The 24,867-nt window shown below is 46.4% G+C and overlaps 1 protein-coding gene across 2 annotated transcripts in view; it reads left to right on the top strand.

The window, feature by feature from the left end:
* Positions 1-24,867, top strand: part of LOC142496103 (V-type proton ATPase 116 kDa subunit a 4-like) — an 84,497-nt gene that overhangs the window by 19,514 nt on the left and 40,116 nt on the right. For both annotated transcript variants that reach the window (XM_075602503.1, XM_075602502.1), the window contains exons 5-13: positions 492-617; positions 2,634-2,701; positions 7,060-7,186; positions 7,964-8,046; positions 9,573-9,666; positions 9,768-9,980; positions 12,054-12,204; positions 21,532-21,665; positions 22,386-22,543. In XM_075602503.1, the coding sequence (XP_075458618.1) occupies positions 492-617; positions 2,634-2,701; positions 7,060-7,186; positions 7,964-8,046; positions 9,573-9,666; positions 9,768-9,980; positions 12,054-12,204; positions 21,532-21,665; positions 22,386-22,543 (1,154 nt within the window). The remainder of the gene's footprint in view (positions 1-491; positions 618-2,633; positions 2,702-7,059; positions 7,187-7,963; positions 8,047-9,572; positions 9,667-9,767; positions 9,981-12,053; positions 12,205-21,531; positions 21,666-22,385; positions 22,544-24,867) is intronic.

Below are 24,867 nucleotides of genomic sequence, written 5' to 3'. Positions count from 1 at the left end.
CTTTTATTTGGGCACGTATACATTTTTACTAATTTTTACACAACTTTTTCACACATATTTTATGCACATTTATTATTTTGGGTTTGTTAGAGCGCTATCGAGCACTTTTTCTGCTGGTTGAAGGTTGCAATGGTCAAAACGAGAAAGAGTTAGGCTCCAATCCTCAAGTAACACCAAGAGGCTAGGTATTACAGATATCCCTGCTTCAGCACGGGTGGCTCAATCAGTGGCTCAGTCAGTCTGACTGTGCCACTGGTTGAGCCACCTGTGCTGTAGCAGGGATATCCATAAAACCTGAACTGTTGGTGGCCCTTGAGGACTGGATTTTGGCCAGCCTTGAGTTAGACTTTTATCTGTAAGGCAGTATAGCATAGAATCCAGCACTGGGTGAAGAAACAGCAAGAGCATGAACAGGAAAAAAGAGGAAAGGGAGGGGATCGAACATAATGCTTATGCAATGCCTCAGCATCTGTTTATGTCCCCTACTGCAGGCAGCACTAGAGGTACTAGAAGAGGCACTGCAAGAGATGAACCAGAACAGAACTGCCCTGAGAAATAACTTCCTGGAGCTGACCGTGATGAAGCTGGTCCTGAAGGAAGCTGATAACTTCTTCCAGGTACAGAGCTTGTCCCATAATCCTACACTGGGAAACACGGAAGCTTCTGTATTTGGGGGGAAATTAGGTTAGTCTCGTCCTCTACTGACATGCATTGGGTTAAGTTATCTTCTACCAGGGAGAAAGTAGATAACAAATACAGTTTTCAGTTAAGTATCTTCTAATAGGTCAAAATGTTGGCAGATATGGGCAGGGCCACCAACAGAAATCATGGGGCCCGGGACAAATGAAAGGAGCAGGGCCCTCCCCCCAACCCATAGCGCACCCCTCCCCCCCAAACCCATAGCGCACCTACCACGAAAAAATATCTTTTAGCGCGCAACTTTTACTTAACTGTTTTCTTATTTTGATACAGAAAAAAACATTACTGTACAATGCAACCTGTTTATTTTTATATTTACAACAAAAGACATGTGCCTGTCTGCCTGGGTGAGTGGGTGGGTGAATGACGGTGGGTGGGAGACAGTGAATGACGGTGGGTGGGAGACAGTGAATGACGGTGGGTGGGAGACAGTGAATGACGGTGGGTGGGAGACAGCGAATGACGGTGGGTGGGAGACAGTGAATGACGGTGAGTGGGAGACGGTGAATGACGGTGGGTGGGAGACAGTGAATGACGGTGGGTGGGAGACAGTGAATGACGGTGAGTGGGAGACAGTGAATGACGGTGAGTGGGAGACAGTGAATGACGGTGAGTGGGAGACAGTGAATGACGGTGAGTGGGAGACAGTGAATGACGGTGGGTGGGAGACAGTGAATGACGGTGGGTGGGAGACACTGAATGACGGTGGGTGGGAGACAGTGAATGACGGTGAGTGGGAGACAGTGAATGACGGTGAGTGGGAGACAGTGAATGACGGTGGGTGGGAGACACTGAATGACGGTGAGTGGGAGACAGTGAATGACGGTGAGTGGGAGACACTGAATTACGTTGCCTGTCTTGGCGCTTCCCCCACCGTCCCACGTGGGGAGCGGGCGGGGCTGGTTGCGCGCGGGGCCTGTCGTGGTGCCTCCCCCTCCGTCCCACGTGGGGAGCGGGCCCACAGGCAGCAGGCAGGACACCCTGCTTGCCCTGCGCATGCGCGGGGACCACGAGAATCGCCGCCATTTAAAAAAAAATAAAAATATATGGTATTAACTGACTCACGGGGCCCGGGACGCCAGTATCCTTTGTCCCCCCCTGTTGGCAGCCCTGGATATGGGACAGCATTGGCGTTTATGGTTATCAGAGCAGTGATACAGAAGAGATTACGGTTCAGACCATTTTACTGTCTACATTATTTTTAACAGTGATGGGGACAGTAACAGGTACAATAATGCACATTTGGCAGTATACTTAAAAAAGAGACACATGAGGGTTGGAAAGCTCTGTACACTGTAATTTAACCTGTGAGGTACACTCATGTTCCCCACTAAAATGTATTTATTTATTTATTTATTTATAAAATGTTTTAACAAGGAAGTACCTGTAACCAGGAGTTACCTCTTGTTTTCAAGTATGTCCTGGGCATAGTTATGATACCATGTAAAATAATACATGGTTACAAATACATAGTTACATAAGTGAACAGGGTAAACAGGGTAAACATTATATACATGTAGCATGTGAGACATCTTTAGTTTTGAAAGAACCTAGACTGGTGGCGGCTGTGAGAGTCTCCAGTAGACTGTTCCAGTTGTGGGGTGCACGGTAAGAGAAGGAGGAGCGACCGGATACTTTGCTGAACCTTGGGACCATGAACAGTCTTTTGGAGTCTGATCTCAGTGCTGCGTGTGGTAGGGGTGAAGAGCTTCTGCAGATAGACGGGTAGCTTGCCCAGAAAGTATTTGAAGGCAAGACAGGAAAGATGAACTTTGCGCCTATGTATCACTTCATACAACAAATCTACACTTCTTTAGGCTCCAAGGACTTTGAACTATTGAGTCTATAGGGATTCATCCCTTTCATGTTTATGCTGCAAGTCTGTTTTTTAGGATGACTGGAAATAATGGTTGTGTTCTGTGCGCTGCTTTCAGGATGAGGACTGCATCGGTCTTATTGAGCGAAAAAGCTCTATGTCTGTTGCTGTTGCGCACTTATTGGGGTAAGTATGCTTTACATAATCAGCAATTCTCCATGTGCTATTAACTGATGTGCGTATGAAAGTTTGCGAATATGCAGCAATGGTGTCACCTAGTGGGGGAAAACGGAACTGAACATTTCTCTACATGTGCTTCAGTTTGTATTTCAGTGAGTGTTAAGACGAGACATTAAGGAGGCTGTATGCATCAATTTTGCTTAGCATCAGGAAACTAGGAGTACCGTAGATCAGGGGTGTGCAAACTCCTAGTGCTTCGCCCCCTTCCCCCCCCTCCCCTTACCTTAGTGCCGGCATCAAATGATGCAGCGGGGTCATATGACATCACGTGACCCCACGGCGTAATTTGACGCCGTGTTGCCAAGGCGATGCGTCACCCGAAGCCGGCTGAATCATGGTAAGTGAGTTACAGAGGCCTCGCATGGTTCCCCCGGCATTTAATTTAAATGCCTTGGGGAAGAGTGCAGGGGCCTCTGCAACCGCCGAGTCCCCCCCAAAAAATCTCGCACCCCCCAGTTTGCGCACCCCTGCCGTAGATGTCCCTGCATTAAAGAGTAACACTAATATATGGGAAATATGACAGGGACTCATGGGACTTATGCAAAAGAAACTGGGGGATTTATTAAAGGATCAATGTTTTGTGCAGGAACCTTTGTCAAAATCTTTTAATAAATCACCCTATTAGTTTTGCATAAGTTCTGGGAATGCCTGTCACTGTGCCTATATTAGTATTCCCACCTTACAGTGCACACAGGCATTTATGGATTTATGAGTGCCCTTATACCATTATCATGTTACATAGTTACATAGTTACATAGTAGATGAGGTTGAAAAAAGACGTCTGCCCATCAAGTTGAAATTATGTTAAATTTTGCCGAAAAAGTTATTCATCCTATATTTGTATTTATATTTATTCAGCGGAAGGTGAAGAAAGGATCATTTCAAACCAAAATAATAAATATGTTATATTGTCTAAATACATATATATTCAGCATATAACTAGTTAAAATAAGTAATTTAGTATTATATTGGAAAATTATTAGATGCCTCTGCAAAGATACGGATATAAATCAGTCTGAAAACAGGCAGGTGTAGAAATGTTTTATGTGACTTAAGAATCTATATTTTTTATTAATTTCCATTTTGTATGAAACTTAGGGGCTCATGCAGAGAGGAACGTTAATTATTTTTAAAATGGCTGTAAAATAGCCACAGATTTGCCGTTAGTGAAGGTGTTATGCAGAGAACGTCGTTAACTCATTTCGGCAAAAAACTGCAAACTCGCCATACTAATGCACATATTGGCGTGTTCCAGCGATTCGGAGCTTCTGGAATACCACGCTATATTAGCATGGCGAGTTTCAGGTTCTCGCCACGAGTTTGGCAAGTTTTACAGCTCTGAAAATTTTTCAGAGCACTTTTAAAAATCGCGCCATTTTCTCCCGAGTTGAAGGATTTCTGGCTATTTTTTTCGCCACAAGATGGCGCTATTTCCTTATCTATGCTCTCTGCATGAGCCCCTTGGTATGTTTAATGTCTGCTGAGTTGAATAGTATATGGTCTTGAGTTTGGAATCAAAGGTTAGTTAAATAGTTAGTAAGACAATACAATAGAGATTGGTCTTAAAAGATAAGGAACATTGTTAATCCTATAGTTATTTAGTGACAGAACAAAGAGTGTTGTGTAAATCAAAGTAAATATTGCTAAATTAAGAAACAGTGTTCTAATGTGATTATTGACTAAGAAGATTGGGCTCACAGTGAGGAAAACAGGGATTGCTAAAATGTATAAAGAGTGTATTTGGATTTATAGAACTCAGAATCATTTAACATCAACCAAGCTAATGTAGTACCCTTTCCCTCCCCACCCACCCCCCCGAGGGAGATTCGTGTGCTACTACGTCTTGGTGACCTAAGTCTCCGTTGATTGGGAGCTTGGGGGTGCAGGGTGCAGAGCCTCCACCTGTGGGGATTCCAGCGTAGGCGGGATGGCTCCTCACGGGAACATATACAGCAATAACCACGACACACACAGTAATGATAAACGATATTATTTACCAGCAGGGTCCTAACAAATATATGTGCATAACACAGCACAGCAATAATACAGCATAGCAACAACACAGCAATAATACAGCGACGTCAGCCCCCTTTACTCCTATCCCCAAGAGCAAGCTATATCCCCTTATATCTTGGAACACAATTTCTCTTGGGCACTTAAAAGTGCAAGGTGTCCGCCAAGGCAGTACCAAGTGTAAGTGTGAGGGCAGGGCTACCCTCCCGCATGTAGGTTTGGTGCACGTGGGTACCTTCCTGGGTACTCGGGTACACCATGGTATTCCTTTCCAAAATAGAGCGTCTCTGCTCCTGCGACTGGTGCATAGCTTTGGGACACGGCTGAGACACAGTCTGAACAGGTGTTCGTGTTACAAGGCCGTGTTAGTGTATATTAATACAGACTCTTCTGCCATTGGAACATACAGTAAGTGCATTGACTGTGGTTAATGAACCCTTGTGCGCTTCCGTGTGACATAAGTGGGCTGGTTACAATTTAGCAGCCTGCCCTTTGTTATACATGTGTATTGAATATATTGATTTGATCCTTTTTCTAATCTGGTGCTCCCCTATTTTTCTTTGTTCCCCAAACTTTTAGGAGGGTAGTTACCGTGGAGTGTTTGGAGTGAAAGTCAGATTGGAATTGGCTAGGGAAATTTGTCTTTGTAAAGTAGTCGCTCAATTGGGAGTGAACACATTTTTCCATGACTTTGGATAGTATTGAGAGAAGAGAGATTGGCCTGTAGTTTGAGACACTGTTTTTGTCCCCACTTTTGAAGATTGGGACAACTCTGGCAGTTTTCCAGGTCTTAGGGATATGGCCTGCAGACAGAATAAAGTTGACTGTAGAAGCAATCAGTTTGGCAGTGGCTGGGGCACCAAGTCTTAGGAACTTAGATTAAAGCAAGTCAGGTACACATTGGCTGCTTAGTTTTAGTTTTAGGAGCACTTGTAGGGGTACTCTCAGAATGAGGTTCATGTTTGTGGTTTTGGTTGCGTTTTGCTAATAATTTAGTAGCACACCCCACAAAGTATTCATTCAATGCATTTACAATGTCAGTGGGATTTGTCAGAGTAATATCTGGCTCCTCCTCCTTATTGGCTGCATTACTCAGCAGCAGCAGCCAATCAGGAGGAGGTGTCTGGAGCCTGGGGGTATGGCCAATGAAAGGAGGAAACAGCATGGAGCAAAGAGAGGTGTGTATGTGTCTCAAGCACGTCTTTAACCATTGTGTCCAGTATTTTTGGAGAATCCACCTGGCAACCGTACTTACCAGTAGTTCTATATTATACCCATTTAGTTTCAGTTGCGTCAACACCTTTCAATAAATCTGCAACATGCGATTTAACCATTTCTTTCTTCCATGAGGCACAGGTGATATTTTCTAAGCAGTGCTATGCTAAAGGATACCATCCGACACTGGAAAACACCTTATGAACCATTCAATTGATTGGGCCATACGGTGTGTTGTGCTGCAGAAAAGTGTCATTGAATATCACTGATTAGTAAATATGGATGTTACATTTCTTCCTAAAACTCTACTCATTGCCCTTCTTTGTGTTCATAATTAAACAAAACAATTTCCATTAGAGATGTGACAGTCCAAACTACAGTTGCAAAATTAGTATTTTCCTTTCCAATTTGTCTGCCTTGTGAAACTGTTCACCAACCCTCAAAGGGCTACTAGTGTCGCGGAATTAGTCTTAGGGTTTGCCATTCTGCAGACTGAGTGAAATATCTCCAAACAGTGAGCTAAACACCCCATATTAATCAATCAATTGCATTTAGCAAATTAGATTTTTTTAATTGCAACATTTCAATGCACATGGATTGAATGCTCAGAGAATCGCTCGCAAACTCTTCTAAGGTTTTGCACAGCTCTAGTTCCACCAATGAGTCTGACATGCAGAGTGTCCCTAATGAATGATCTTGAATTGATGACACACCGTGACAAAGGTAAAAATGTTTGCAGAGGAGAAAATACGAAGTTGACTTCTTGTGTGAGCAATCAAGAAACCTGAAGACACCTTGTATGAATACTATTCCATTTGAATGTAATCCACAAGCCGCCATGTGGCATCTCCCCCATAAGGCTTGTGATCAGTTAGATTTCATAAGTGATAGCTGCATTTCTCTTTGAAGTGGGAGAGACCCATTCAGACGCAATGCCAGCTCGTTGTGACATTAGGCAAGTCGCCTTATCTTTCTCTGCTTTCGACGCACAAAAAAAAATAGATGGTTCCTTTTTCTGAGCAGAGCTGCATACAGTGGTGGTTAGAACTTATTGTAATGTGTGATCTGTCACTCAGGTGCATCTCAGGAACTATAGAGCGGAGCAGGACGGCTGCATTTGAGCGTCTTCTCTGGAGAGTATGTCTGGGAAATATCTACGTGAGATTTACTAAGCTGGACAGCCCTATACAAGACCCTAAAACTGTAAGAACCGAATTAACCTTGAGTGGTCAGATTAGAAACTTGAATTAGCCTCTCATACTGTAAAAGAATGCAGTGGATTGTCCAGGACAAATAAAAGTTATGTAAACAGCAGTTACCATGAAAATATAAGTAGTACATTTTAGCATGCACAGCTTGAAGAAGCTGTTTTTTCACACTGGTGTGTATATCTACATAGACTATACACTGACAAGGACATCCTAAAGCTAACAGAATAAGTAGTTTATTAGAATAGGGTTCGCCTCTCACTGACAGCTCCTTGTAACCTTGGGAAAGTATCTCCCTGTGCCCTAGACACCAATAGGATAGCAAGCTCTTTGTGACTGCAACATTTCAGGTACATGGCAGTGTACAGTACATTGTCAGTGCTTTAAAAGAAAGAAATAGTTTTATTACATTAACTGAAAAGTGAAAGCTTAATCAATATCTGTCCTTTATACACTATGCTTAATGTGTTTGTGCCCAGATACGGCCCCTTAGGGACAAAAAAGCTGAAAATTGTGTTATTTGTGAATAAACCTGGTCCAATTTTTGATGTACAATAACGTACAGTAGTATAGAAAATGTTTGCTTTTTGTTCCTTAGACTTTGCCTACAGCACATAGTATGTCCTTAGAACACTTTTTTACTTTCTTTGTGACTTCTGCAAACAACCATTGATAGATTCATCCACTGGTACATACATACAGAAAGAGGAAGGGGGGCGGTGAAGGAAGTAATGATCCCTTAGTAAATCCTTGTATCAACTGTTTATTTTAGAGAGAAGAGATGGATCTGAACGTTTTCTTTATACTCTATGAGGGCGAACGCCTCAGGGATAAAATCCAGCTGATATGTGAGGGGTAAGACCAGAGATTGACCACTAGCCACAGGCAGACCATTAACCATTCACCTTTTCACTGCCCAGGGAACATCTCTTTTTATTCATTTCTTTCATTGTTATTGTTTTTTAACCAATGGAACAAGGTTTTTTTTTTTTACACCCCCAGTTATACACTAGGACAGGGTTTCCCAAACTTTTTTTTCCTGTGACCCGGTTATTTTTGAACTTCTCCTTCGTGACCCACTAAAAATGTTATCGCCTATACTGGCCTATAGGGCCTGCACAGACACACACACAGCCACTGATACACACACACACACACACACACAGATACAGATACAGATACACACACACACACTCGCTCTCCCCTGTACGCACACAGGCACAAACAGTGAATTACAGGCAATGACGGATGTGGGTGGGTGGGAGGAGGGGGCCAGGGACTGACTGGGTGGCCAGGGACATTGGAGGGGGCCAGGGACTGGGTGGGTGGGAGGAGGGGGCCAGAGACTGGGTGGGTGGGAGGAGGGGGCCAGGGACTGGGTGGGTGGGTGGGTGGGAGGAGGGGGCCAGGGACTGGGTGGGTGGGAGGAGGGGGCCAGGGACTGGGTGGGTGGGAGGAGGGGGCCAGGGACTGGGTGGGTGGGAGGAGAGGGCCAGGGACTGGGTGGGTGGGTGGGAGGAGGGGGCCAGGGACTGGGTGGGTGGGTGGGAGGAGGGGGCCAGGGACTGGGTGGGTTGGTGGGTGGAGGGGGCCAGGGACTAATTGAGGGGGCCAGGGACTGGGTGGGTGGAGGGGGCCAGGGACTTGGGAGGAGGGGGCCAGGGACTTTAGGAGGGGGCCAGGGACTGGGTGGGAGGGGGGGGGGCACGGACACTTGGGTGGGAGGCAGTGACTGGGTGGGTGACAGTGACTGGGTGGGAGAGAGTCACTGGGTGACAGTGACTGGGTGGGGTGACTTACCTTGCCGCCGGACGCTTTCCCCTGCTGCCCCCGATATCCCCTGCTGCCCCCGATATCCCCTGCTGCCCGGGACGGGAGGTGGGCTTGGGGGCACGGGAGATGGGCTCGGAGGGGGTGCCATGGGAGGTGAGCTCGGGAAGCTGGCCACGGGGGGAAGCAGGCCGCAGTAGGAGCTTGTACTTCCCCCTCCGTCCCACATAACGTGCGGGCCGCAGAGGAGCTGGTACTTCCTCCTCCGTCCCACGTTGGGAATCGCCGCCATTTTTTTAACTTGAGCGGGGGGGGGGGGGACGGGAGACACCGCGTGGCCAGCCTCACTGCGACCCGGCAATTTTGGTGCCGGGGGACGGGAGACACCGCACGGCCAGCCTCGCTGCGACCCGGCAATTTTGGTGCCATGGCCCGGTGCCGGGTCGCGACCCACCATTTGGGAAACGCTGCACTAGGAGATGCCCTGGTTCTGGAGATATTAAATACAAGTTTAGTGCACCACAACAAAAATATATGTGTTCTGATCTTTTTTCTGCAGTTGTTATGTTGTTATCCTTTTTTTCATTTGCCTGGTGTTTTTCCCCCCCGAGACTCCACCTCCATTTGTACCCGTGTCCTGATTCAACATTCAAGCGTCACGAACTGTCTGAGCTCATCAGCACCCAACTGGAGGATCTGCTTATTGTGAGTTAAGAGTTTTCTCCTCTCTTTTTTTTTCTTGTTGTCTCTCTACATTACTCCTTACTCCTCCAGCTCTGTTTCTCCCTCGCCTCACTGTCCTCCAGGTGACCGCTCAGACACAGCTGCAATGTGACCAGTTGTTGCAGAATGCGGCTCAGCACCTGTGCAGCTGGGACATCCAGGTAAAGAAGATGAAGGGTGTGTACCACGTGCTGGACTGCTGCATCTTCCACGTGCGTCTGGACTTCATCGTGGCCGAGTTCTGGTGCTCAGTGAGCGACGTGGAGAAGATTCAAAGTGCTCTTCATCAGGTCGTTGTAAGTGGCAAATACTGTAGCAGGCATGGTAATGATAAGTAGAAATATAGTAGCGCTCAAGCAGAGAACAGCTTGGAAAGATGCAGCAATCCCAATGGAAGTGTCAGTCATATTAACAATATGATGAAAGCACTCAGGCATATAGCATCCCCCATTGCTCATGTATGGTTCATTGCTTTAGAGATTGTTTTAAAGCAGAAGTCTGAGCTAATCCCCATTTTCTTTTTTTTTTGCATTTCATTTTACTTACTTTAAAATATCTCATTTTGCCCTCTCCAAAACGGCTTTTATTTTTTTTAATCTGATGCTTTGTTTAGGTGATATAAATTTATGAAATATCAAGTTACCGGGAGATTAAATTGATGTTAAAATGATGCTCTTCCCAGAGTCCATTGCAGTCTAAAGGTTGCCATGTCAACCTCAGAAGCTAAAGATTAAGAAACTTTATTTTAGTTATGGGTTTAATGTTGTTGAATCCTTTCATGAGGTTTCACAGGAGTCTTCCTGACTTATTACCTTAATTGAAAAGTGTAACTTCTCTATTAGACTTTTTCCTGGTTTCTTGTTATAATTCGTGGACCACCTTTTTCTGGCAATAATTTTCCATATTTCTCTGGGAGTCGTTTGTCTTGAGTAGTTTATATGCTTGTCATTGCTCCTTACTTGCTATGTTAAAGCCTTTAATTACATATTTCTTGAATTTGTTTACATAAGATATTATTTGCACCCTCATGACTGCCTTTGAGGTTTCCCAAAATAAAATAGGATCTGTCTTGTGGGCTTCATTTGTGATTTCAAAATCTTTCCAGCTATTTTGTAAGAATTTTTAACATTTTTCGTTATTGGCTAAGTATCTCAGGAACCTCCATATGTTTGGGCTTATCATGTCTATATTAGTTTATTTTTCCAGGTATATGGGGGCATGATCCGAAAGTATAATTTCCCCTATACCTGCGCTCAAAATCCTATTTAGTAGTGCCTCACTGGCCAAGATACAGTCTATTCTTGAGAAAGATGAATGAGCGTTAGAATAGAACGAATATTCTGTCTATGGGATTGAAGGTTCTCCACGTGTCTACCAAGACTAAGGCTTCTTTTATATGGGTGATATCTTTTGCTTGGGTAGTTGGGGTTGGTGTGCCCTTCTTATATTCCGACCTATCCAAGAATACATCCTGTATAGCGTTCCAGTCACCTCCCTGTATCAAACTATTACATTTATACTTTAGGATTCTTTGTGCCATATCTTGGAAGAACTGGGGATTGTGGGCCTCATGCAGAGAGCATAGAATTTTAAAATTGGCGAATTTCATAAAAAGTAGCTTTTTTGGAGAGTTTTATTCTCCATATGCAGAAAAGTGCGAATTCTGCTATGTTTAACATGGATGCGTGTGGCGAGTTTAAATTGGCGAGATGCGTGCTTCAGAAACGTGTAAAAACAAATTCGCGCCTTTTTTTCCCCCTTTACTATAGGCGGCGAGCGCCATCTGGCCATCTTTTCCTGGTGCGGCAAAAATGCGAGAATCGCGCCATTTTTTGGCGCGAACAGCCGCTACATGCCGTTCGCACCTCTCTGCATTCGGAGAGTTTTAAAAATGGCGAGATGGAGGTTCTCGCCAGCCGCGAGGCGAGTTTTAGACATAGGGAAAAAAAATTGGCGCGTTTTTCGTAACTCGCCATTTTCTGCCGTTTTCTGCGCGAAATTGAACAAAAAATGGCGAGTTTTGAAATAACGATGCTCTCTGCATGAGGCCCTGTGATCGTTATATGAGGCATTCTTAATAAAACTTAAAGCGGCATCCATACAGTATCTGAGTAAAGTTTTCAGCAAACTTTGTTTAAAATCAATATTTATCTGGAAACTGCAAACTGACTTGTGTTATTAGTAAGGGAAAAAATAAGGACATTAAGAAAAGGGAAAAAATATAAATGTTTTAATTTCTAAGTATGACCTGGGCTTTAAAATGGCATTGAACAATCCACATAACTGGCTTCCCAAAGCTTTCCTACGGGCCCTACTGTACATCAGAGACACTTAGTAATAAGAATGAAATGTTGTCCTCTTATTTGCAGAAGCGCAATGGCTCCATCTTTGACCCTATAATGACCAAACTGCAGACAAATTTGATGCCCCCAACTTACAACTTGACCAATAAATTTACAGCTGGATTTCAAAACATTGTGGACGCGTATGGGGTGGGGAGCTACCAGGAGATGAACCCAAGTAAGAGTACATGTAAATTAGTATGACAAATCAGGGTTCTGAAATTAACCAATCAGAATGCTTCACGGAGCATTGCTCACAAATCCTTTAATGCACCCCTTAGCAGAGTAGGGGGCTTTCACACAATGGAGAATGTTTGGCTCATGCTGTCCTGCATACAAGACAAATGGCACATCAATAGGACCATTAGGTATTAGATCAATAGGTTCTGGAAAGAAAATAATGAAATCACTGAATCTCAAACCTTTCTAAAGGGAGTACTGGTTAGTGGTCACACCAGGTTTTAGTGATATCCAATGTATTTGCATACAGGTAACTGCACCCAATGTGTATATTAAAAATACATTGTGTGATTGGCAAAAAATCCTGGTCCAGCTCAGGGCCATTGGGATTTTGAGACCACCTGGCATACATACTGTAATACATATGTAACACCTTTTGCTCCCCCCCCCTATCGCAGATGGGGACCATATATAATAATACACTTGTGTTACCGGGTGTGGTGCATTACCTGATAGGCTACCAACTCTGATTGTCTCTAGTAGACCATGTGACAGAGGCTTGGGGGAGAACAGATGTGACGTCATTGAAAGCCTGTCACATGGTACTAGAGTCAATCAGAGTTGGGATGGAGTTCCCAAGCTCTGATTGGCTACCGTACCATGTGAGGCTGGCCATGTTTCTTTTAATGACGTCATCATAAGGCAATTGAAGCAAAGCCATTCTGATTGGCTGTGCTTTCATTGCCTTTAAATGACATCATCATTTTTTTTTTCCATGGCCAAAGCACATGGTTTTCACGGCCCAATCAGGGCCGTGGGAACGATGATGAAAATGTGACGTCATAGGCCTTTAAAAGCCTATGTCGTCTCATTTGGAAGGCAGACGCCGAGGAGGAAGGACCTCCGGAGAAGAAAGAAGACCAGGGCATGGCCGAAGACGACAAGAAGACTCCGGAAGAAGATACAAGAAAGAAGAATACAGATGAAGATGGATTACAAATAGAAGACCCCTGGATTGTGGTGTTTTATTATTTTATGTTTTATTATTTTATGGTTTATTATTTTATGGGTTCCTGTGCGTGGATTGGTTCGAGAGTAAGCTGTTCAACGGGAGTCGGTGAGTGGGTCAAGTAATGGTAAGTGAACAAAAGAAATGTATTTTATTTAACTTGTTCTTATATTTTTGTGTTTTGTACATGTGTTTTTTTTTGGTATATCATTTCTTGCCACTGTATGTATGTATGTATGTCTAGATCGATAAATAAATACAGGGTAAGAAATGATGTTGTTTTAAAAGCTTGTTTTGCTGTGTTTAAAATGTTTTTGGTTATGCTGCTATGCATAAATGTGTGTGTAATGTATTTAAAAATTAGATAGATGTAATTTTTGGTCTTGTATGGTGTACTTTAGGTCATGGTGAGGCTTGCTTTTGTATATTGTATTCTTTTTGGTACTTATATGTTGTCTGATGGTAACTTGTTCTGTTTAATGATTGAAAGAGTTAATTGTTTAATTGTTATGGATGGAATTGAAATTGTTTAGTGATTTAATTAATGAATGTTAATTGATTTATGATTACTTGATTGGTTTAAATAGTATACTTGTTTGGATGTATTGGTATTTTGTTTGGAATATGTTATTGTGAACATTCATTGGCAGAGTGTTCATGGTGCATAGATTGTATGCATCATGTATACAATGTACATGCAATGTTTTGAGTGGCATTTGAGGCTTTTGATTGGCATTTGAGGATTTTGCTTGGAAGATGAGATTGGATTTTTGTAAGGAAATATGATTTTATTGTACTGTGTCTGTATGGAGAAGTGGTATTTGTAGTAGAGCATGTTTTTGATAACCCTTCTACATTTATTTGTATATTGGTTCATCATGTGTGTATATATATATATATATGTATATATATATATATATATATATATATATATATATATATATATATATATATATATATATATATATATATATATATGTGTGTGTGTGTGTGTGTGTATATATGTGTATATATATAGTTGCATGATGAAGCCACTGTACAAATGAATGGGTGAAGGGTGGGTATCGGGCCAGGGTGGCTAAACCCCTTAATTTCCTTTGCGGTTATTAACCGATAAGGTGATTAAGGGGTTAATTGATATCTGAATGTTATTGCAATGTATTGGCTATGTATTTTGTGGGCAACGGAGGACAAGGATTTTGCTGGGGATGGGGGATTCTTATTGATGAGGACAATAGAACTTTAATTATTTTAATATGCTAGTTAATGTGTTTAATAATGGGCAAATAATCTATTATCCCTATCTGGATAATAGTTATTTGGCACATTATTGTACTGTATGTGTTGGTGGGGGGGGGATTGGTGCATTGAATGTATAGGTCAGGTTTATTTATTTTACATTCAGGGTTTGTTCCTTTTGTTTCTGCGTGAGACCTCTGGAGACCACCTGCGGTATCCTTGGGTATCTCATGGGTACCAGGCTGGTGGGTCCATGGGGGACACCTGCGGGGAAGAACCGGTGTCCCCACATCTGTGGGGGCACCGCGGACCCGTAATGTGCAGGGAAGAACCGGTGGCCCCGCATCTGTGGGGGCACCGCGGACCCGTAGTGCCCACCCGTGGGTCCCCAGACCCCCATGAGAACCACCCGAGGCCCCTCAGACACCTGTGGGTCTGACCCGGGGCTACCAGACATCCGCGAGCCTGCCGTGGGGACCCAATTGTGGCCCCCGGTGACCCGCGGAGACCACCTGGTGGGCCATGGCGCTTGGCGGCACCCACCAACAGGCCTCCAGAACCTGTATGAAACAAGTTGCTGGTAACCTGTAGGTCTGTGAGGTGACCCGTCAGGCCCACCGGGGACTCGCGTGGGACTGGGGTATGAACCCTGTATATAAAAGAATAAATCGTGTATTGATGGGGGGGGCACACGGGGTGGGTTATGTATTTAATAAATAGAATGATGTTTATTGTGGGCCAGTGTATTGTTTTAATTGTGGGTACTGGGGGTGGGGGAGGGGGTATTGGCCCCAAGGGTATGTGGGTAGGTCTCCCTTGTGGGTAGTGGGTGAGGGTGTTTAGGCCTCACGGGGTGGGGAGTTAGTGGGGGAGGGTATGTAGGCCTCCCGAGTGGTGGGTGAGGGTGCGTTAACCCCTTAATGACTGAAGCGGTTAATAACCGCTATGGTGATTAAGGGGTTAGGGGACATTACATTGGATGTTTTTATTCTTGTTTCTGTTTTGCAGCAGCAGCTGGGGCATTAGCAGGATGAAGATTAGGATGGCCTTCATCGTGGCAGCCGGACAAGGATGAGTGCTATATGTATTTAATATATTTATTGTTCTTTATGTATTTAAAATGGGCACATTCACTATTATCCATTTGTGGATAATAGTAATTGTGCCCATTACTATACTGTATGTGCATATATGTGTATGTTAGGGGGGTATAGGGGTTGTTGGGGTAATATATATAGATATATATATATATATCTATATATATATATGTAACGGGTATTCCCCCCCCCCAATCGCAGATATAGTGTGGGGGTGCAGAGAACATACAATGTTACCAGGTGTGGTGCTTTACCTGTTGGCTCACAGGAGGGCTGAGCTTCCTCCATGGGGAACCTGGGGCAATTATACTAGGGGTAACCACTTACTCGGTGCAGCGCCTCCACATGCGATGGCTCCCATCAGAGGGGGAGTGGTTCCTCGCAGGACAAATACAAATAACCGATACACAGTGATGTATAATAACTAGTGACTTTACTAACATGCAAGATAACATAGAATAACAGGTGTCCCCCTCTAGAGGAGACACTTACTACTGCGTCGCGCAGGACGCTTACCCAACACCAGGTGATCCCACCCAGTGTCCAAGTATCCCACCCAATGTCCCGCACTCTTGCAGAGAGAGGCAATGGGTGACTGTGCAGTCACAATTAAACTAAGGGCCCGTTGGTGCACTTATGACTGTATAGTACCTGCCGAGCACTCCCGTGCTCGGATCAGCAACCCTTCGCAAAGGATCAGTCGTGTGATGACTCTGGCTGACCCCAACCGGACTCCTTGCACGAGGACCGCCAGGGGCGATCCCAACCTGGAAACAGTCTCTGAGGACCCCAACTTGGATCCGAACCTCTTCACTGGAACCGCAGCGTCCGCTGAGTCCCTATCTAACACTGGCGCTACCGTGACAAGAACCCTAACCTAGGGCCTGTCCCTGTAGCACCACAAACTGGGGAGTGAGAACCTCTCTGGGACCTAAGGGGTTAATAGCCCACGCCGCTCCCCTTACTCTTCCCAATCCTGACTCTCCCTAACAACTAACTAATGGGGCAACTACGCGCTGCAACCTACAGATTGCGTACAGCAACTTGCTGCACGCTAACACTATGCCATCTTGTCAGGCCTCACAGCACTGCCAGCCGTGACCCTGACAAGACAGCACACTCACGCACTAAGGGCAGCGTCCCTATCTTGGGCCTCCCTCAGCACTTACCCACTACCTAGTGGGGAGTTGGGGCCTACCTGGGATGTGGGTACCTATCTGGGTGCAGGAGCTGCACTCGCTCCCCGCACCCTTCCTTCCCTCACAGCTCCCTGGCTCCAACTCACTTAACTGACACCTATCAGCGCCTGCAGCAACGCACTGCGAATTAACACTCAGCTCGCTTGTCCCTATCTTCCCTTCTGTTCCCCAGTTCCAACTAAGGTAAGTGACAGGGTCCCTAACCTGAGGGCTGTCCCTGGCAACACTCACTCTACTGGGGGACTCAGGGCTATCTCGGGCCTTGGGGGCTGCTGGCCTAGTGCAGGGAGTCACTGACTCATGCACCCTACCTCCTTCCCCTAGCTGCTCCTGGTCTGGACTGCCTAGCGTGGGCTCAGCGCGCAAATTGTATCTATCTGCCTTCTGAGACTTCCTAAGCCCTATTGGCTCCCTGGCATCACGTGGGGCGCGCAGAGGCTCCTGGGATCTGTAGTCCCTGCCTAGGGCCTTCCCTAACAGGCTAGGGCTTCGCGGGCTTTTCTGGCTCTCTCCTGCGCATGCGCGAGCTATATGGGGCTGCCTCACTGTTTCCCTGCCTAGCCTTGCCCTCACGCGACTTCTCCCTTGCTCTAGGGGCTTCCCTGCGCATGCGCGATCACTGCGCATGCGCGAGTCACTGGGCAATGGCGGCGCCCTCTCCACCCAGCTCCGAGAGCGCCGGGATCCCCGTGATGCGCGTGCGGCCGGTTGCCAAGGCAATCCCCGAGCCGGGACCTGACCGCCCTCACCTCCCGTATCACCCGACGGGGCCGCCATTGGACTCGGCGGCACCCGCGATCGGCAGAGAGGTGAGGGTGGTGCTGACACTCCAGGGAGACCTGGCTACATATATATAAATACGAGCTTGCGACAAAAGGTGGCACTGAGTGCTCATTTGCATGTCATTTCCCAGAATCCCTTGCTGCAGTGGAAGCGCTGTATGCTGGGCGATAATGGGGAAAGACAGGGTTGCAGACCTGTCTAAGACATGCAAATGAACATACAGTAATATTTACAGTTGCTATATATATATATACAGTGGTTGACAAATCACCATAAAATCTACTCGCCACACAAAAAAATCTACTCGCCACCTAGTACCAAACGTGTGCTGCTTGGGCCAATATTTACTCGCCCGGGGGTTAAATCCACTCGCCCGGGGCGAGCAAATGTATAGGTTTGTCGAACACTGTATATATATATATTTATATTTATATTTATTTATTTATTTACAGTGGGGCTGTTGTGTGTGTTTTCTTTTTATTGTGGGTAGCGGGGGTGGGTGAAGGGGTATTTGGAACCAACGGTGGTTTGTTTAGAGCTTGCGGGTGGGTAGCGGGAGGGCTTAACCCCTTCATGACCATAGTGGTATTAACCGCTACGGTCGTGAAGGGGTTAAGTGCACCCGCAACCCCCCCGCAAGCCCTAAACAAGCAACAAGGTCCAAATACCCCCTTCACCCACACCCGCTACCCACAATAAACCTGGCACGGCGGGTTAATCCCTTCATTGCCTTAGCGGTTAGCCGCTAAGGTAATGAAGAGGCCTTTAAATGCATTTTTCCTGCCTCGGATGCATGCCGGGGGGCTCTGGTGTGGGTATCAGCTCCGGAGACCCCGGCATCAATCACAGACAGGAAAAAGGCCTGATTTTTTCTAAGTGTCGACCTTGCCGATGCTTCTCCCCCACCAACCCGCAACTTTAGTTGGCGGGACGGATTGGTGAAAAAATCTCAATTCGGGAGTGCCAACAGCAGCGAAAAGCTGATCGGGATTACCTGAATTCAGCCGAGTTCAAAAAGTGCCGATAAGTGGCTTATCGGCACCCAGCTGCCAATAAGCTTTTATCAGGAACAAAAATTGCCGATTTTGGCCACTTATCGGCACTTACTGAATCGGGAAGGCATTTTTGGCGAGAAAATGGCGATAAAAGCCTTTTCGGCGTTTAGTGCATGAGGCACTAAGTCCCCAGAGTTTCATCGTGTCCGCAGTTTGCAATGTCAGGTTACTCAGATGTTGATCATAGAACGAGCGATACACAATGGTCACCTGAGATCCAGTGTCCAACAACGCAGTTGCGTAAATGCCTTCCACGAGGATGCGTATAAGCGCAGCCTATCCCACCCGAATATAGGCGTCCGTGGTTACGGCTTCTCCACTGCTTGGCGGAGTGGAGCCCTCGGACGAAGAAGGAATTTCTTCAGTCTGCGCCATGCAGGTCATGACTTTGGGTGGGTCGGTTCTGACCTTTCTTGTCCCTGTGCTTTCCTAACTTGGTGGAAGATGCCATTTTAGGTGGGACTCATTATTAGCCTCCCCGGATGCGGGAGCCAAAGAAACTGCTTGGTCAGGATAGATAATTAGGCACCCATTGATCGGACCCTCGTGCAGAGTTAGGAATTGGGGACCATCTTCCTCGCTTATGGCATTGCCTACCTTTATTATCATGGCACTCCATTGACGGAGGGAATCATACCTTCGTCCTATGACCCATGCTTGCGGCAGTCCAGGGAGTTTGCGAACATGCTCCTGGATGTCTAACGCGTATACGTGTGCAGGAACTCCGCCCATAACGACCAGGTGGTTGGGGGTCGGGCTAATCTTTGTGGCCCATGCGTGGACCTCCTGCCTTGAGGGCACCCACATAGTGGAAAATTAAATTGGACAATTTAGATGAAAAATAGGATAGGGCACCCCAGGTCTGAGATCTCAGCAGTGCCTCCAAATGTAACACCTTTTGCCTCCCCTTATCGCAGATGGGGACCATATATAATAATACACTTGTGTTACCGGGTGTGGTGCGTTACCTGATAGGCTCACAGAAGGCCTGAACCTGCGCCACTGGGAGCCTGGGGTTACCTGATGATTCGAACACAGCGCCTCCACCTGTAAGGGTTCCCACCTGAGTGGGATTGTCCTCTTACAGGAACACAGTAATAGTAAGACACACACACAATATATGTTAGCAACCGTTTTACTATAACTACTAATAATAACCTCGGTACCCTGTACCACACAGCCTAACGCATATAACCAGTGTTCGACAAACCTATACATTTGCACGCCCCGGGCGAGTGGATTTAACATCGTGGCGAGCTCCTATTGGCCCAGGCATCACACGTTTGGTACTAGGTGGCGAGTAGATTTTTTTGTTGGGCGAGTAGATTTTTTGGTGATTTGTCGACCACTGCATATAACCATACACATAGCACTCCACTTGGTGCGCACATCAACTTAGGTATTTCCTCCTCCAAAGTACCTGGGTGCTGGGCACCAATTCCCTGATGTCCCTTATGTCCAAACCCACCCAATGTGTTGGAGATAGCGCTATCCCTTGAAATGTTTAGTGCACTACTATAGGTACCTGCCCGGGGCTCCAGCCAACGGGTGCCGCAGTATACCTGGATTGGATCCGCCTCATCCGACGTGATGTCCTCCTATGCGTGGGGTGAATTCCGGCGTGGATAATATCACCATGCACCATACCGTCTGTACCTTGAGTGGATCCGTCTGCAGCCGGCAGGCCGCAGTCACTGCTTAGCGGGGCCTCCGTGAAGATAGTCTATATATATATGAGTCTCTGGGAAGATAGTCTTTATATATAGAGGGGTCTGAGCCCAGACCCAGGAATCAGGCTGCGCACCACAGAGTGTATCTTTACTTAACCAAATAGCTAAAGGGGTAGATCTCCTTCTCTAAGGCCTGTTCCTGAAGCAACCGACAAACTGGGTGGGGCAAGGGTAACCGTTATCTGGGGCCTCTGGGGGTTAACTGACCTAGTGCAAGGGACTACTGCTCCCCTGCACCCTCACTCACCAGCTCCCTGCTCCAACTTTCACACTGCAATCCCGCGAAATTTATCTAAATGCAGCTGCCAAGAATCCTTGAGCCCTATTGGCTGTTCTGGAGCACCTGGTGTGGTTGTCCCTAAGCCTCATGGGACTTGTAGTCCCGTGGAGGCCTCTATACCATTGGGGCCGCGTGCGCGATCCCACTGCACATGCGCGATTCTGTGATGGCCGCCGCAACTCCCGAGCTTCTTCTGCGCATGCGCGACCACTGAGCATGCACGCGCAACCACTAGCCAGGTACGCCGCAGAGACTCCCTGGCGTCGTAGCGCTCCCTGCTTCGGCCCCCACCTTTGGAAACAGCCGGCGGGTCCGTCGCTGGCTCCGGCGGCACCCACGATCGTGCTGAGGGCAGGAGGGGGGTCTCGGCAAGCCCAAGGGGACCGGGACTACACATAGATTTTGCAAAGGCTTTTGATACTGTTGATCATGTTATCTTGTGAAAGAAACTCCAGAGCTCTGAAATAGGGAAGCATGCTTTAAACTGGTTTCATTTCTACCTATCAGGTAGATTCCAACATGCACATTCGCCACCAGTCTAAATGCTTTCAAAATTAAAGCTGTCTCACATTTTAATCTGGTCTGTAACTGTTACATACGCCTACTGTATAACATATACTGTATTATCTCTTACTGTGCATGGAATGTCTTGTATATAATGTATAACCCTGCTCACTTAATGTAACTATGTATTTGTAACCATGTTTCTGTCATCATAACTCTATGCCCAGGACATACTTGAAAACGAGCGGTAACTCTCAATGTATCACTTCCTGGTAAAACATTTTATAAATAAATAATGCATTAAATGTTCGTTTTGGGACTTTGCACCAATAGAGCATGATATATGAATATCCCGCTTTACTTTGCTGTCTTTAGTCACCATCTCATTTTACGTTATCCACTTTCCCTTCCCCTGCCTTCTCCTTACAGCTCCCTACACCATCATCACCTTCCCCTTCCTCTTTGCGGTGATGTGTGGGGACTGCGGTCACGGTACCCTCATGTTGGGATTCGCCTTGTGGATGATTTGGAATGAGAAGCGACTGTCTAAGAAAGGAGGCGAGGTAAGAACGCATTGCCAAGGCTTTAAAAGACACCATAGTGAGATGTGCAGGTGTGCCGAGGTTCATTTCGCAAATATTCTTCTGACTCCTTGAAAAAATGTACAGAAGTCACAAAGCCATAAAGTAGTTGTATTCTGTAAGACAAATTGCACCAGATGGGTCAACAAAAACATCCTATTGCTTTTTGTATTCGTACAAGTCCATTTAAAAGGTAGTTCTAGACCATTATATACACTCATCCGAAGTCATTACTTAACAGATAATTCACTACTAACTGCTACAAAAATGAAAAGCAGCAACATGATGCTTTGCTCCCATAGTGGGGGGTGGGGGTTCATTCAAGTAATTTATTTGGTATCATTGGAAGGTAAAGACTTAAAAATATCCATATCTCTAAATATATATATCCAGGACATGGCACATTAATACCTAAATCTATTCTTCTAAGAATTACTTTGTTTAGAAATAATTAATCAAATTATCCAAGAGGGATCTTTGGTCATGTTTGTATATTCTGGCCCCAGAATAGCTGTTCCATGGGTGCACTGAGCAGCAGTTAAATACTTTAGTGACATTAATTAGGTCTAAATGGCTGACAGCAAAAGGTTGTCCTCTGTGACTCTGTCTCATCTGCTCAGTAATTCCATTCAAGAAACATCCACTCCTTGTTTTTTTAACCGGGGTTCCATGAGTTATTGTGTCTTTATCGCCTCCCCACAGATATTGGTCATGTTCTTTGGTGGGCGTTACCTGATCCTGCTGATGAGTCTCTTTACTATCTACACTGGCGTCATCTATAACGTGTGCTTCTCCAAGTCCTTGACCATCTACAGCTCCTCCTGGAGCATCCGTTCCATGTTCGTTAACGGTTCCTGGAAGTAAGTATATGAATTGTGGAAATGGGTTTACAGTATGTCATAGAATACGAATCCAATCCACCATTGAGGCCAAACGATGTATTGTTAGCCTTCCAGTGTTGGTAGACAAGGTATTGAAAAAGACGTATTCTATACTCCAGTTGTTTGTAAGCCTCTGGATTATCTGGGAGAAAGGGGTCAGAAGGAATTGAAATCACGTCCGATATTAGCATGAAACATTGTGACGTTAAATTGCAATAATTAACTAAACAAAAACAAGGGGTAAATCAACGTGATATAAATAAATACATATATCTCAACTCAAACTTCAGAGCAAACTTCAACGTTGCTGAAACCCATCCTGAAAGCAGCAATTCCCCACAGAAGCCTATATGAGTGTACCTCTTATAATGTCAGCATCTTGCCCCTAATCATGTTCTGCTCTTTTTAAAAACAAAATTTCTCATGCTAAAACAATAATGATTCTCTAGCTTCTGCAGTTACCATGGAAACCTTTAGAGTACAATGGGCTATTGGGAAAGGTTCATCTTAAGCCTGCAGTTCAAGCACTATCCTTTTTTTTTTAAATAAATCAGTTTTATACTATGAGAAAATACTTGTAGTATTTTTAAAACATTTTTTTTAAAAGACATTTTTATGTATTCTATGGTAACAAGCATCTTTGTTTCTATAGCAACCATTTACAAAGTCACATCCCCTTCCTCTTCTGAGACAGGCTCTGGCTCTTGAACCCTGCCCTCTCTCTAGCAGTGCACCAATTGTATCTAGTGCCTGCCTGGTCACATGATCTTCCCCACAGATATTGATGCACATATTGAATGGAAAAAAATAAATACATTTTTTTTTAAACTGTAGCTTTAAACTCCCAGATACTTGATATTTGAAATGCTTATATCTCCACAATGAGACATAAGATAAAAAAAACAACAAAAACACAGCTTTGGAAAGGGCACAAATTAAGTAAAAATGTCAATCAACGCAAACTGTTCTTTCAATATATCTACTATATATTTCTGAAATGTCTGTATGTTTGTCTGCATGCCCTGTGTCCCTAGGGCCAATCGCATTGCACCTTTGGCCTGTCACTCCACCTCAACACTGTCCCACCCCTCACCACACTGTCCCACCCCTCACTGACTCTCATTGGCCTTCGGCCAACACCACTGCCACACTGTCCCACCCCTCACCCCACTGTCCCACCCCTCACTGACTCTCATTGGCCTTTGGCCAACACCACTGCCACACTGTCCCACCCCTCACCCCACTGTCCCACCCCTCACTGACTCTCATTGGCCTTTGGCCAACACCACTGCCACATTGTCCCACCCCTCAGTGACCTTTGGGAATGCTTCTAAGCACCTAACACTCACCGCACTGCCTCTTACAAACACCCCCCTCCACCACCACCCCCCCAACCTCATGCACCCCCTCCACCACCACCCCCCTCAACCTCATGCACCCCCCTCCACCATCACCCCCCCCAACCTCATGCACACTACAAACGCACGCCACAGCTCTCCCGCTACTGCAGCCCATCACCAACCCCCCTCACCCAAACATACAACGCACGATGCTCCATCACCCCCCCCCCTCACACCAACAGCAAACGCACGCTGCTGAACATACAACGCACGATGCTCCATCACACCCCCCCCCCCCTCACCCGAACATCCCCGGTGTACACCCAAAACTACCCCACCCCCCTCACCCATACATCCACCGCACGATGCTGCTCCGGAGCCCCTCACCCCCCCCCCACTCACCCGAACATCCACAGCACGATGCTGCTCCGGAGCCCCTCACCCCCCTCCTCACCCTCTGTCCGCCCCCCCCCCCTTTCCTGGCCACTGGCCCGCAACAACGGAACTACCCCCTATCACCACTCCGCGGGACCTTAACATCACCCGCTCTCCCGGAGCACCCTCTCCCCCGGTGCTCCCCCCCTCCCCCCCCCAGAGCACCCTCTCTCCCGGTGCTCACCCGCTCCCCCGGTGCTCCCCCCCTCCCCCCCCCCAAGAGCACCCTCCCTCCCCCCCCCCCCCCAGAGCACCCTCTCTCCCGGTGCTCACCCGCTCTCCCCGGTGCTCCCCCCCCCCCAGAGCACGCTGTCGCCGCTCTCACCTTCAGGCCTAGAGGCCGCGCCCCCAGCTCCCCATCCCCGCGCGCGCTGCTCCGGCTCTCAGGCCTAGCTGTCTCTGTTGGGAGCTGCACGGGCCGCGGCCCACACCCCCCCCTCACCTGAGCATCTCAGCTCCGCATCGCCGGGGGGAACCGCCGAGGAACCCGAGGAGGAGCGCGGCCCGGTGCGAGGTAAGTAACCGCAC

Source organism: Ascaphus truei, chromosome 5, assembly GCF_040206685.1.
Source record: "Ascaphus truei isolate aAscTru1 chromosome 5, aAscTru1.hap1, whole genome shotgun sequence".
NCBI classification, from domain to species: domain Eukaryota; kingdom Metazoa; phylum Chordata; class Amphibia; order Anura; family Ascaphidae; genus Ascaphus; species Ascaphus truei.
Note: the sequence above shows the minus strand (reverse complement) of the source record. Positions and strands in the feature narration are given on the sequence as shown.